The following is a 13,982-nucleotide window of genomic DNA, read 5'->3' on the forward strand; positions in this document are numbered from 1 at the left end:
AATTAAAATGTTTTTTAAATGTCCAAGAACAATTATAATCGGGAGTAATGAGACTCCACTTTTTTAAAAGTTAATTTTCAGTGCCAGAGAGATTGACTGGCAGTCATTAATACCACCCCGTTAAAAGATAGTTTAGACCTGATGGAACTCAGCGTACCTTTTTTCTGGCGAGATTAGTTAGTTTCCAGCTGGGCAGGAGAGCAAGTTGGCGCTGGTCCAAAGATTCCTGCCTGTGATTTCTCTTTAACATGAAGCTGTCAGATCAGCAGGGAATCAGAGAGAGCAAGTTACGGATTTCCACGTTTGACTGTGCATGTGCGGTCGCCAGAACTTGCTCTTCGATTTGCCCATTAATAACGGTGAGAGCTGTTAGGTTCACCATTATTTAACGAGCAATTTCTGGCCCATTATCTTTATCTTCCAGTTGTGTTGTTGTAAGTGCGTGTCTAATTTTTGAACTATATAGAAACGGGAACTATAAACTACCATTCAGGCATATTAAAGGCTGATACATTGTGGGACTCTAACAATTACTCTGGGAAGCTTTGAAATAAATCTGTGCAAATAATATGGGAAAGCAAGAAAACCACATTATTTCATATAATTTATTAAGCAGTACCGTAAGAATAAAAGTCTTACCTATATTTTAGAGGAAACATTAAAGACTCTAGTGCTCTGCATGCTTCACCAAGTCTCTGATAACTGGTTGAATGAAAAAGAACCTTATTTTCTGTGAGCACGGCACAGAAAAGGCTGAACACTTGTTGGATCCCTTTGAAAAGAAGAGGCTGATTAAAATGACATATTGTTTCACAAGAACAACTTCATCCCTATACAATTGGTGACAAAAATGTTGAGAGTAAAAGGAATGTAACTCGTTAATATTGAATTGCATAGCAATGTCATTAAAGTTAACAAGCATACTTTGTAGGTTCTTAAGGCAATCCACACCCTAAAATACCACATAACTTGAAAACACAAGATCAATATTTAGAAGTTAATTTTAGTTCTTGAACTTGGTACACATGTAGGAAAGTAATGCATGCAGGATACTAAATATGATCATTCTCTCAGAGGACTAACGTTATTTAAACCCAACTGGTTCACTAATATCATTTTGGAAGGGAACCTTCCACCCCTACCTGGTCTGGCCTATACAAGACTCCAGTTCTACACTATATGGTTATCTCTTGGTACCCTCAGTAACTGGGGATGGGCAATAAATGCTGCCTTGCTACTGTCATCCACATCCCAAGAACAGAGGAAAAATAAAATTAAGACTTTTTTTTGAAGTTACTATGGAGATACACATATCACATCAAGAGTGTTGTCTGTACACAAAGTGCCTGCAAACTCGAGTATGTTGGATACCTGTATCATTAAGTAATTCATACTTAAAGAAAAAAAAAATCTCAATACTAAATACAAATTACTTACTTCAACAAAAATAATAAAAATATGATGTCAACATTTGCTGGAATGTATGATGTAACTTAAGTATTATCAATAAATGCAAAATCAATTATTTTGTGATCTGATACATATCGTCTTGCCACTAAATACATCCCCATCCCAGAGGTAGAAAGCTGACAGTCACAGGGCTCGGTTTCGTCTGTGCTGCAAACTGAAATGAAGGCCAAAACGTATCATTACACACATTCCATTTAAAGTATGCACAGCACTGCCCACAGTTCCCATGAGGTGCTTTTTCCTATGTTTTTAATAGAATTCAGTATGTTTTTAATTAGCCCATTAATAGTGAAAATACAAAACAAGTAAAGGGCAAAAACAACACTAAGCAAAGCAAAAAAATTGTGAATCAATTTTTTAGACCATTGTTTGAAGATGTTTTGCAAAATATTGATCATAATATCCTTAGTCCACACTTCCTAAAGTACATCACGTGATCTGGCACCAATCGTGCATTTCCTGTTTTGGTTGTTGCAGCTTACACAGTACAGCATCACATTCCATCTTAAATGAATGGTACCCTATAAAATTGGTCCTCTACTACCAAGCTAGTGGCATTTGTATCTCCCAGATACCATACATTAGAGAATTTTATCAGGAGTTTACAAAATGGGAATTTAGGGAGAAAACAACAGCCCACGTTCAGTAATTCTACATAATTACATTAACAATGATTATTCTTCCCAACAATATTACCACAAACTTCATACATTTTTGCACACTCTAACATTTATTTCTGTGATAAACACACCAGAAAATATTTGAAACTTTTGTTCGTGTTAGTTTTCTTTTCCCATCCAATTTCTGCCCATGCTAGCTCTACATCAGTACACCATTAGTCGTCAGTTCTCCTCACAAGTAGAAGTAGTTGCTCTGTCTAAGAACTCCAATTTACTGATCAATGTACTAGATCATATAAATTGACAAAGTTCACATTTTACTTCAGTTTATTTTCAAAGAATTTCCAAACAGACCTTCACCACGAAAGAGATTTTCTTTGTCTACTGATACATTACTTCAACTGATCACTCTGAACGATTTCTTCAGCTATATAATTTACTCCAGTAAGTGAAAATTCTTGATGGAGTCACAGCATTTCCAGGTTACTTTTGACTCTCCAACAGGCCCTTATATTCGAGCTGTTGTGGGTAAATATGAGAAATCATATTTTACAGGCTTGGTATTATTCCAATTTTAATGCCTGTAGTTTTACTAAGTAATATTTACCAATTATACTCTTCTACTATGCTTGTGCAAGAATAATTTGTTTTGAAATTATACATTTGCCTACAGATAAAGCTAAGTAATGAAGATGATACTTCGGTGCTGTAAAGAAAATTTACAGTCAAAAGGTATTAAATCTTTATTTTTTGACTCGTTTTGAGCGCAGATGGAGAATTAATGGGAATATTGGATTAACACTTTGAAATCATGAGCCAACAGTGATCATCATTGTCAAACATGTTTGTTTCTTCAGAGTGTTTACTTAATTCCTTCAGGTTGCTGCAAGGCCAATTAGTTTCCTGCACTAAATAATACACATGCACAACAGTCACAAACAAGCCACAGACTCATCAACTTACAATTTCTCAGTCTTTTAAAAAAAGTAACAGCATCCTGCTGATAATATACATACACTGGAATTTCTTTGGAATAACTTCCACTTCCTGCCTGCAATGTTCTTAACAATCCAAAGGATATGAAACATACTTTTATGAATTGGCCAAACAAGTATGACCATAATATTACACAGTGCATTTCCCTCTGTTATATTTCAATCATTCTTTGTGTGAAGAAAAAAGTATTCTAATTCTACTTCTCTTTCAATGCACCACCATTAAGCGTTGCATGCATTGAAGTACACCCGCTTTAAGAACTGGTTTCCAAAGGCATAGCTCTCAAAACTTTTCCCCCTTTCTTTGCCACTGAAGTGAAAGTATGAATAGTGACTCAGTTCTTGTTTAAAAGAAATCGTTCTGCAATTTTTTGAAACTTATAATTGCATCTCCTGTTCAAATTTCAAGATTAAGATTTTTCATCTCCAATATTTTCAAAAGGACTGGCAACAAAAATTCCACACACCTCCCAACAGTCCATTTAGAGTAGCACTATTCAGAAGCATGTGAGCATATCTCATAAGCACTGTTCTTGGCTGCGGGTTGGTGTATAACCCAGAGTAACAAGGAAAACAGGAGCAGAAACAAAGAAAATAGCTTGGGCAGGAGAAATTAGCCTTTGCAGAGATGTAACTAGTCAATCAAAAAATGCTAGGAAACGACTGAAATCAGTCATATTCATTAGATTTGCAAATGATTTTAAAAGAAATGCCAAAGGAATCTAATAAACAGCCCAAATTCTCAGAACAACTGGCATTTGAGAAGGTACTCAAGCATATTGTATGATACAATTAAATATAACTCGTATGTCATAAAGTAAATGTATACATTATATAGTGAAACATCATAGGTCAGAAATCAGCACACCGGATAGAACTAGATTAGGTTAACTATCCTTGTATCGCAACGTTAGAAATAAGCAAATTGGAATTTTGAAGCGATTTCCTCATTGAATAATGTCTAGCTAACTTCAGTATGGAACAAATAATGTTTCACAACCTTGCAACTCACATAATTAGTGTTCTAAATCCAAATAAATGGTTTCTCCAATTTCACAATTATAATTCAGAAAAGGCACTCCATCGCATGGATGGCAGGAAAGCTTGAAGGCCCGAATAACACTTGCTGTGCTTTGGATCATAGGGTACATTCTCCATTGTGACTGTACTTATATTTACAATACCAATAAAAGTGTTACTTTTGCATGTTTCTAACAAATACACCATGCAAGAAATCCTATCATAATATCTAAAAAAATGCCGGAAAAATAAGCAATTTCCACATTTATTTATGCTGCATCAATCTTTAAGGATTGATGGATAGCTAACTAAATGCTGTCTTTCGAAGTGCACTGTACAGCAAGCTAGTAGTCACACTGCACATAGAACTATAGAATGGGAGTAATAAAACTGTAGTTTAATTCTGGAGTTTATATGACATCACAACAACAACTTGCATTTATACAGCGCCTTTAACGTAGTAAAACATCCCAAGGTGCTTCACAGAAGCGATTATCAAACTAAATTTGACCCCGAACCATATAAGGAGATATTGGCCAGGATTTTGACTTGGAGCCGGGAAGTGGGGGCGTGGAATTGCAAATGGGAAACCCGGAAGTACCATTTTGACGTAAGGACATTTTTTTTTGTTGGTTTGCCATCCGATTGACAGGCTGGCCTCAGTCGGACGGGAGCAGAGCAAGGAAGAGATGTCAAAAGTGTTCAGGTCAGTCATAGATTGTATGGATTGGGAGGGGGGGGGGGGGGGGGGCGGCATGGGTAGGCATAGGGGCATGAGGTCAGTCACCAGGGAATTAGTCATGGGGGTGGGGGCAGCTATCGGTGGAGCAGGGGGGAGGGGATTGGGAGTCATGAGGGGCATGATTGGGTGTCAGTCACCAGGGGGTCGCTCACTGAGGGGGTGGGGTGTCGGAATTGTGGATCATTGTGGGGGTTGGGGTTCGCAATCATTGGGGGGGGGGGTCGCGAACGTTGAGGGGGGGGGGGGGAAGAGCTCTGAACATTAGGGAGGGGGGGGCATCGCTGCAGGTAGGCTTGTTGGTTCTGGAGGAAGCACTCCCGCTCCTCTGGGCCCACATGATATGTCAGAAAGGCACTAACTTACAGTTTCAGGCCTTCTTGCCTCCTCTCAGGTGGAGTGAAGGAGAAGGCCCAGGAAACACGGCTGCCAGAGGTTGAAATCGCGAAACCTTTCAAAATGGAGGCCCGCAGCCTGCTTGAAAGGTTTTAGTGACCAACCCACCTCCTGAGAGCGGGTTTGTTGCCCGCCCCTCGTCCCGCCGCGGTGAAAACCAGAAATGAGCGGATCTGAAATTGTTGCAATTTTCAATGCCCCCCCGCCCCCAACCCACCCGTTTTTCAAAGTTAAAATCCTGCCCATTAGGACAGGTGACCAAAAGCTTGGTCAAATAGGTAGGTTTTAAGGAGCGTCTTAAAAGAGAGCAAGGTAGAGACGCGGAGAGATTTGGGGATGGAATTCGAAAGCTTAGGGCCGAGGCAGCTGAAGGCACGGCCGCCAATGATGGAGCAATTAAAATCGGGGATGCGCAAGAGGCAAGAATTGGAGGAGAGCAGAGATATTGGAGGGTAGTAGGGCTGGAGAAGGTTACAGAGATAGGGAAGGGCAAGGCCATAGAGGGATTTGAAAACAAGGATGAGAATTTTTAAATCGGGGCGTTCCCAGACCGGGAGCCAAAGTTGATCAGCGAACACAGGGGTGATGGGTGAACGGGACTTGGTGCGAGTTAGGATAAGGGCAGCAGAGTTTTGGATGAGCTCAAATTTATGGGTGGAAGGTGGAAAGTCGGCCAGGAGAGCATTGGAATAGTCAAGTTTAGAGGTAACAAAGGCATGGATGAGGGTTTCAGCAGCAGATGAGCTGAGGCGGGGTGGAGACGGGCGATGTTACGGAGGTGGAAGTAGGCGGGCTTGGTGATGGAGCGGATATGTGGTCGGAAGCTCGGCTCAGGGTCAGACAGGATGCCAAGGTTGCGAACAGTCTGGTTCAGCCTCAAACAGTGGCGAGGGAGAGGGATGGAGTCGATGGCTACGGAACAGAGTTTGTGGCGGGGACCAAAGACAATGGCTTTGGACTTCCCAATATTTAGTTGGAGGAAATTTTTGTTCATCCTGTACTAGATATTGAACAAGCGGTGTGACAAATTGGTGACAGTGGAGAGGTCGAGGTAGGTGGTGGTGCGGTAGAGCTAGGTGTCGTCAGCGTACATGTGGACCCTGACGTTGTGTTTTCAGATGATGTCGCCGAGGGGCAGCATGTAAATGAGAAATAGGAGGGGGCCAAGGATCCTTGGTCCTTGGGGGGCTCCAGAGGTAAAGGTGTGGTAGCGGGAAGAGAAGCCATTGCAGGTGATTCTCTGGCTACGGCTGGATAGATAAGAATGGAACCGGGCAAGGGCAGTCCCACCCAGCTGGACGATGGAAGAGAGGCGTTGGAGGAGGATGGTATGGACAACCACGTCAAAGGCTGCAGACAGGTCAAGAAGGATGAGGAGGGATAGTTTACTACGCTCATAGTCACGTAGGATGTCATTTGTCACAAACCAAGGCAGCAGAGCTCAAGTGGTTTCTGCATGCCAACTGAAACCAGAGATTAAATTTCAGCCTCTTTGTTCAACCTCAAGGAAAATCTAAACAATGTTGATGGTTAAATGTGATACTAAAATTACAGTGACTACAATGATAGTCCAATATCATGTCATCACTGCAGAAAACTACCGTCAAATAATTCACAAGAGGTTTTAATGGAATTATTTTGCAATTCTCAACAGAATTACAATAGATTTAAGAATGCAATATGAGTTTACCATATGCTATTGATAGCTTAGATATGTTGGATGTAGAAAGCTGTTGGATGTAGAAAGCTATCAAAATGAGTAATGTTTATATTGCATATTGATAGTATCACATTAAAACAACTATTTTTAAAGCTTACAATTGAATAGAAAGAAAATGCATTTAATGCTGGGAGTCAATGGTGTCAAAAAGTAACACCTCCTGCAGAAAATGAGTTCATTATTCTCTTAGGCAAACTATAGGAGCTGAGTTTTTGTTTTTTCTTTACTTTGTTTGATACATTACTAAATTGTAGTAGCTATTATTTAGTAGCCAGTATTTTGAGCGTAAATAGCACACGGCATTACCATCGCCGAATCTCCCACCATCAACATCCTGGGGGTCACCATTGACCAGAAACTTAACTGGACCAGCCACGTAAATACTGTGGCTACGAGAGCAGGTCAGAGGCTGGGTATTCTGCGGCGAGTGACTCACCTCCTGACTCCCCAGAGCCTTTCCACCATCTACAAGGCACAAGTCAGGAGTGTGATGGAATACTCGCCACTTGCCTGGATGAGTGCAGCTCCACCAACACTCAAGAAGCTCGACACCATCCAAGATAAAGCAGCCCGCTTGATTGGCACCCCATCCACCACCCTAAACATTCACTCTCTTTACCACCGGCGCACTGTGGCTGCAGTGTGTACCATCCACAGGATGCACTGCAGCAACTCGCCAAGGCTTCTTCGACAGCACCTCCCAAATCCGCAACCTCTACCATCTAGAAGGACAAGAGCAGCAGGCACATGGGAACAACACCACCTGCACGTTCCCCTCCAAGTCACACACCATTCCGACTTGGAAATATATCGCCGTTCCTTCATTGTCGCTGGGTCAAAATCCTGGAACTCCCTTCCTAACAGCACTGTGGGAGAACCGTCACCACATGGACTGCAGCAGTTCAAGAAGGCGGCTCACCACCACCTTCTCGAGGGCAATTAGGGATGGGCAATAAATGCTGGCCTCGCCAGTGACGCCCACATCCTGCGAACGAATAAAAAAAAAACCTTGTTTGTATGGTAGTTATTAGGATGCTGAAGACGTGACAGAGGTAGCATCAGCTACAGGTGGTACAAATGGACCACTGTAGAGGGATCAGTTGTGCCCTGTAAGTTGATAGTGTTGTTGGTCAGGGGTCCAAGACAGCATGAAGCCTGCCCTCATTTTATATAGAAGCCGATTTTCAACACAAAAGATCAAGAAATTTCGGATGTAAGTGACTTACACTGGTTTTTCTGGTCTGCCCAAATTTGTTTGATCTTTTGTGCTGAATCTGCAAAACCACACCAAAACCCTTTGCTGCTCACCAACATAGCTCTGCTCCCATGCAAAAGAGCAGCTCATGTGAATTTCCTGCATTTATGCTAGTTTTTTGCAGGCATAGATTTAAGCCAAAAAATTTAGGCACAGCAAGGACCAGTCACTTTTTATGGAGTTTTTGTGTGTTTTTATTTCTTACTGAAACCTATGCCGTGTTCTCTTTATCTTTAATGCTTTTTAAGGCATCAGAAAATTTTACATTAAAAATTGAAAAATTTCCCAGATTGCAGTTTGATGGCTTCAAAATTTAACTTTCGTAGATAAAAGGTTGACGCTGATTTCTGTTTACCCCAGATTTTACAGAATATGCTAATGAGATTGGAAAGAAAATTTGGTGCAAGTACCTATTGGCAAGATTGGCATCAAAACCATAGCAAATTTCGATTTACAGTGTAATCTTTCAATTTATGCCGATTCAGGACTACTATATTTTTTTCTAAGCCAATGACAGAAATCAGACATTTCTATGTTAGCATAACATATCCAATGCATGGTGAAAGCTGCCCCTAAATTATCACAATGTGTCTTGTAATTGGTTTTACAGTAAACTATTACATTATAAACTACAACATACAAATTATATGATAAAAGCATATTTGGAGTAGATGAACAGTATGGGAACAGTACTTACAATATAAAGAACTTTTCACTTCAACAATTACAAGTATAGTACACTGTAGCTCTGATGAGCTGTACCACCAAGCAGCCTGTAATAAAGAATATCTTAAAGATATATAATTTTGGTGCTGGGTACATTGACAATATTGCTACCACTTCTTATTGTTACAATTCGGGTTTCTTTCCAATACACTTTCCTTGACACAAAGGTCAGCTTCCATAAGCAAGCCTCTGAAACGCAACCTTACACATAAAGTATCTGGGGTGACAAGCTGGTGGGTGAACAAATTACCCGTACATTGATAGGTTATAAATTGGAAATAATAGACTGCCACCAAATAGTCGTGATCTCTCTAAAAGACGGAAAAGTACCTCACTGATAAGTCATGTAGCTCAGGCTATAACTACTAATTAGAGTTCACTGTCACATGTAATTTTTTTTTACAGAACCAAGAATAAATTAGCACAAGATCACAATACGGTACTTAATTGGAACATTCTGTTCCGAGTTCAACACAATGAATTACTTGGGTATTCTTAGAGTTAGTTATTCTTAGTGATATTATCAGAATTCTCTAGCTGAGGTTATATGCCACGTGTCCTAGGCACGACAGAACTCCAGCTCATTGCTGCAAAATGGAGACAACGGATGAATCACAAGAACTTCTGAACTGACCGCAAGCTACAGTATCCATCAGTTAGAAGTGCTCTGAACATAAAACTGTCAATTAAAACCAAAGATGCACTGTAGCACCATGTCAATGGCACGAGCTTGTCAGAATACCAGTTCACTACGGTCTTGTATACCCAATTAATACCTTGAGAAGACAATCAGATTTGACCTGGAGATGGCTGGCTGACATGCAAATCAAAGTGCCTGGTTTTTAAATACCTATCTCACAAAGTAATGAATAAACAGCAATGCACTACAGAACGAGCATTCAGTAGAAGTAAAAAGAAAAAAGATAATTCAGTACACTGTATTTCTCAACATATCTATGAATATAAATGAGGTTATTTATAAACCATTTGTTGAGTAAAACATCACACATAATTAAAGATGATAGAATAATAAAACTGTGACAGTTTTGACTCAATTACACATACTCTTAAAACTGATCCACAAAACACAGACCATTTATGTAGTTCTTTAATCAAAACAAAAGGAGACTAAAATCTTCAAATGAAGAATTTATTATTGAAAAATTAATGCAAGACACTGAGTCTCTGAGGAAGTTAAAATGCTGGAATTAATTTCCTTCGCATAGCTTTGATAAGTGACATACATCATTGGGTAATATGCTTCCCTGCTGTGTAACATATGTACAATCTCATTGCTAATTCTCAAATCAGGTCTTAAATGTAGAAGCGAGACTAAAAAGCAAAACAAAATTGCAGTAGCCATGTGTTCAACACTGACAATAATTGTTTTTTGCAATTTTTTATATAAATAGATAAACCATGCTGGGATGTACTACATCAGTTGGCAACCTTGGCATCCTTTTTGACCCCAAGCTGAGCTACTGATCCCATATCTTCTCCTTTATAAAGACTGATTATTTCACCTCTAATAAAATCCACCTCTGCACTTACCTCAGCCCATCTGCTGTTGAAATCCTCATAAATGCCTTTGTCACCCCCAGTCTTGATAATTCCAATGTCCTCCTAGCCAGCCTCCCATCCTCCAACCTCCAAAAATTTCAGCTAATCCAAAACTCTACTGCCTGCATTCTATTCTACATTAAGTCCCACTTGCCCATCAGCCACGTTCTCGCTGACCCACACTGGTCTCAGTCCCTCAATGCTTGAAAATTTTAAATTCTCATCCTCGTGTTTAAATCACTCCGTGGCCTCACCCCTATCTCTGTAACATCCTCCAGCCCGACAACCTCCCCTCTGTTCCTCAGGCTGCGGCCACCTGTGCAACCCCTCCACCTCTGCCCCACCATTGACAGCCATACTTCCAGTCAACTAGGTCTCACACTCGAGAATATCTCCACCACTCCATCTCCCTGTCCTCCTTAAAACCTCTCTTTAATCAATCTTTTGGTTATCCCACCAATATCTGCTTCTATGGCTTGGCATCCAATTTTTTTTCCTTATACCTCTCTGCAGTGATTTTCTACATTAAAGACGCTATTAAAATATAAGTTGTTGTCCACGCAAGCTATGCCTGCCCCAAATGTATGCTATTTTTAATCTCTCGTTCATAAACATTATTAACACTGTTTTCCATTTCTGGAACTCTACTGAAGGATTTCTGTGACCCAAGTTGCCCAGCTATAATTCAGATAATTTAATTTATTTTCAGTTTTTATTTGCTCATCTTTTCTCTGAAGAATAGCTAAATTAAAAACTGTATCAACACTGAGTGTTATTACTGGGGTTGTTATTAAAAATACAAGAAATTTAAAATGTTCCTCTGTACGTTGTTAAAAAAAATTCTGACTTACCCTCACTACCAATGCTCGTTGGCAATAGAAATTACATGTTTAGGTGCTATAAGTTTTATTGTGTGTCAGATTTCTTCTCTTTTTAAAAAGTTCAAGTGTATTAAGTAAATAACTCTGGTGTTAATAGTCCCAAAAGAATACAATAAAAGTACAGGTTACACATCTTCATTGTAGTCTTGCATGCTGAATGATATAACTGCATATTCTTATTCAACAAACTGTTCAAAAGATATACTGGCCATAGAATCTCGAGAAATAATTGGAATCAATACATAAGTGACATGAACTTTTTTTTGCAAGCGCACCCCAGCTAATCAGTGCAACAAAAAGTGCACCAAAGGTTAGCACCCACAACTAGAATTACTTTTAGTACAAAAATAAGATGCACAAGGCTGCATCATAATTTCAAATTCGGATGTCAGCCAGAAAGTGCAAGACGCACACCCTCATGGTTTCTCATCCAAACCTTTTGAATAGACCACTGCCTTAAAATTACTTCCAATTTTTGTTACACCCCCATCCCCCAGAAACAATTTTAAACTTGACTGTGTTTTTAAATTTGGTGTTACAACTATCATGTACTATTTTCAAGAGATGTTCATAACAATTAATCTTCACTTCATCCATGTGCATCGCCTAGGTACTGGACGAACTGCATTTAATATTTAACTTAATATCAACAATAGCTTCTTTAGTGTTTCCTTGGTAAACTTTTGTGGTTGTAATGCCATTTTATTTTGAGAAAGGCTGAGTTTCAACTACAGAGATCCAAATCATCAAAGTGGAGATTTTGAGGTGTCATTTGAAAATTATATCATTTGATGCTCAGTTTGGGTTCCGCCAGAACCTCTCAGCTCCAGACCTCATAACAGCCTTGGTCCAAACATGGACACAAGAGCTGCATTCCAGAGATGAGAGTGACTGCCCTTAACATCAAGTACTACCAGAAACATATTAATTGGTCATTTATTCATTTATTGTTTGTGGCACCTTTACTGTGTTCAAATGAGCTCTGCATTTGCCTACATACTAACAGTGACTGCACTTCAAAATTAAATCATAGGTTGTGAAGTGCTATGTAACATCCTGAATATATTGTAGCTAACATCAAGTAGTAAACAGGAGTAAAAACGTTCAATTCAATTACGCAGAAGCTTTGCTGACGAACACAATTTTGTTTTTCCACACGTTTTCAAGATCAGACATGTAAGGAGGAGAGAATTTTAAAAATCAAGTCAAGACAACAAAACATGGATAAGGATTTCAACGTGGGAGGGAATGAAATAGGGGCAAAGGCAAACAATTATGTGGCAGGGGAATTAAGCTGTCGTGGTAATTGATAGGAATTGAGATCTGAAGATCATTTCACGGTTGAACAGGACACCAACACTGCCTGGTTCTGCCTGAGTGAACAGAAATGGGAGCAAGGATTCTGAGATTTTTACGTGAGCCAAATAAGATAGCTTTGGTTTTCCAGATATCAGATAGGCAGTGTAATAACATAGAGGTGGTTTTAGATTTATCATAATACTTTATATTTTTAATTTACTATGGGCCAGAAAGGTGACTTTTTTTAAAACTGGGACTTCAGGAAAAGTTACTTTGTAACAATTTTTATTTTATTATACTCAGGGTCAGCTGCCTCAAATCATAGAATCACACAAAGGTTACAGCACGGAAAGAGGCCATTCAGCCCATCGAGTCTACGCCGGCTCTATGCAAGAGCAATCCAACTAGTCGCACTTCCCCACCCTTTCCCCATAGCCCTGCAAATTTTTTTTGCATGCTGAATTAGAATATATTCTTCTCCAGATTATGATTTGTAGAATATCCACCCCATTGCTGAATGATTCATTCGTGCAAAGTTACTACATAAAGTAAATTTTCAAACAGACAGCACTAAAACTAATCTGAAGCATTCTGCACTAAAACCCTGATTACATCTAACTTTACGCTCAAATTACGATCAGCATTTTAGCAACATATTATATATACAAGGGTACTAGACTAGGTACCAATCTCCTACAATGCAACAAGTATAGTTAGCATTATATAAAATGAAAATCAAATTATTATATAGCACTTGGAAGGCATTTTATGTAATTTCATTCCAATGAGGGATGAGCTTTTTTGAGTTAAATATCTCAGGTGAATGAGTTTTAAGCCATTTTGCCCTGAGCACTGACTTCATGCCTCTGGTAGACACCACCATCTTTCATTCCAGTAGAGCATTACAGGAACATTTTGTTTCTGCCAATATTGTATTGTAAGATGATCTTTCTATCCACATGTGAAATCGATATAAATTATGGAACTTTTTTGTGTTTTCCTTGTTGACTGTTCATAGCTTTGTGCAGGTATTAAACAGCGAGAATATTGCTGCAACATTACTAAGTTTACGAAGAGTTTCTAACTGAATGTCTCCATTAAGCAATCTTAAAAAAATTCAAGTGATGGCTTTTAAAACCAATTCAAGTGGTGGTGCTTTCATTTCATTAATGCCACTGAGTATGATATGAAAGTCAGGCAATGTCCCTTCTTTACAACAAAGGTTAATAGATCTGTGGAAGATCAGGCAAAGGCAATAAAACTAAAATCTTAAATACATTCAAACTAATGGTTTATCTGGA

The 13,982-nt window shown here is 39.3% G+C and overlaps 1 protein-coding gene across 2 annotated transcripts in view; it reads right to left on the minus strand.

Moving 5' to 3' along the window:
- The window catches only part of sbf2 (SET binding factor 2), a 571,743-nt gene that overhangs the window by 242,605 nt on the left and 315,156 nt on the right, over positions 1 to 13,982 (minus strand). For both annotated transcript variants that reach the window (XM_067993979.1, XM_067993978.1), the window contains exon 7: positions 640 to 772. In XM_067993979.1, coding sequence (XP_067850080.1) covers positions 640 to 772 — 133 coding nt within the window. The remainder of the gene's footprint in view (positions 1 to 639; positions 773 to 13,982) is intronic.

This window comes from Heptranchias perlo, chromosome 12 (assembly GCF_035084215.1).
Source record: "Heptranchias perlo isolate sHepPer1 chromosome 12, sHepPer1.hap1, whole genome shotgun sequence".
NCBI classification, from domain to species: domain Eukaryota; kingdom Metazoa; phylum Chordata; class Chondrichthyes; order Hexanchiformes; family Hexanchidae; genus Heptranchias; species Heptranchias perlo.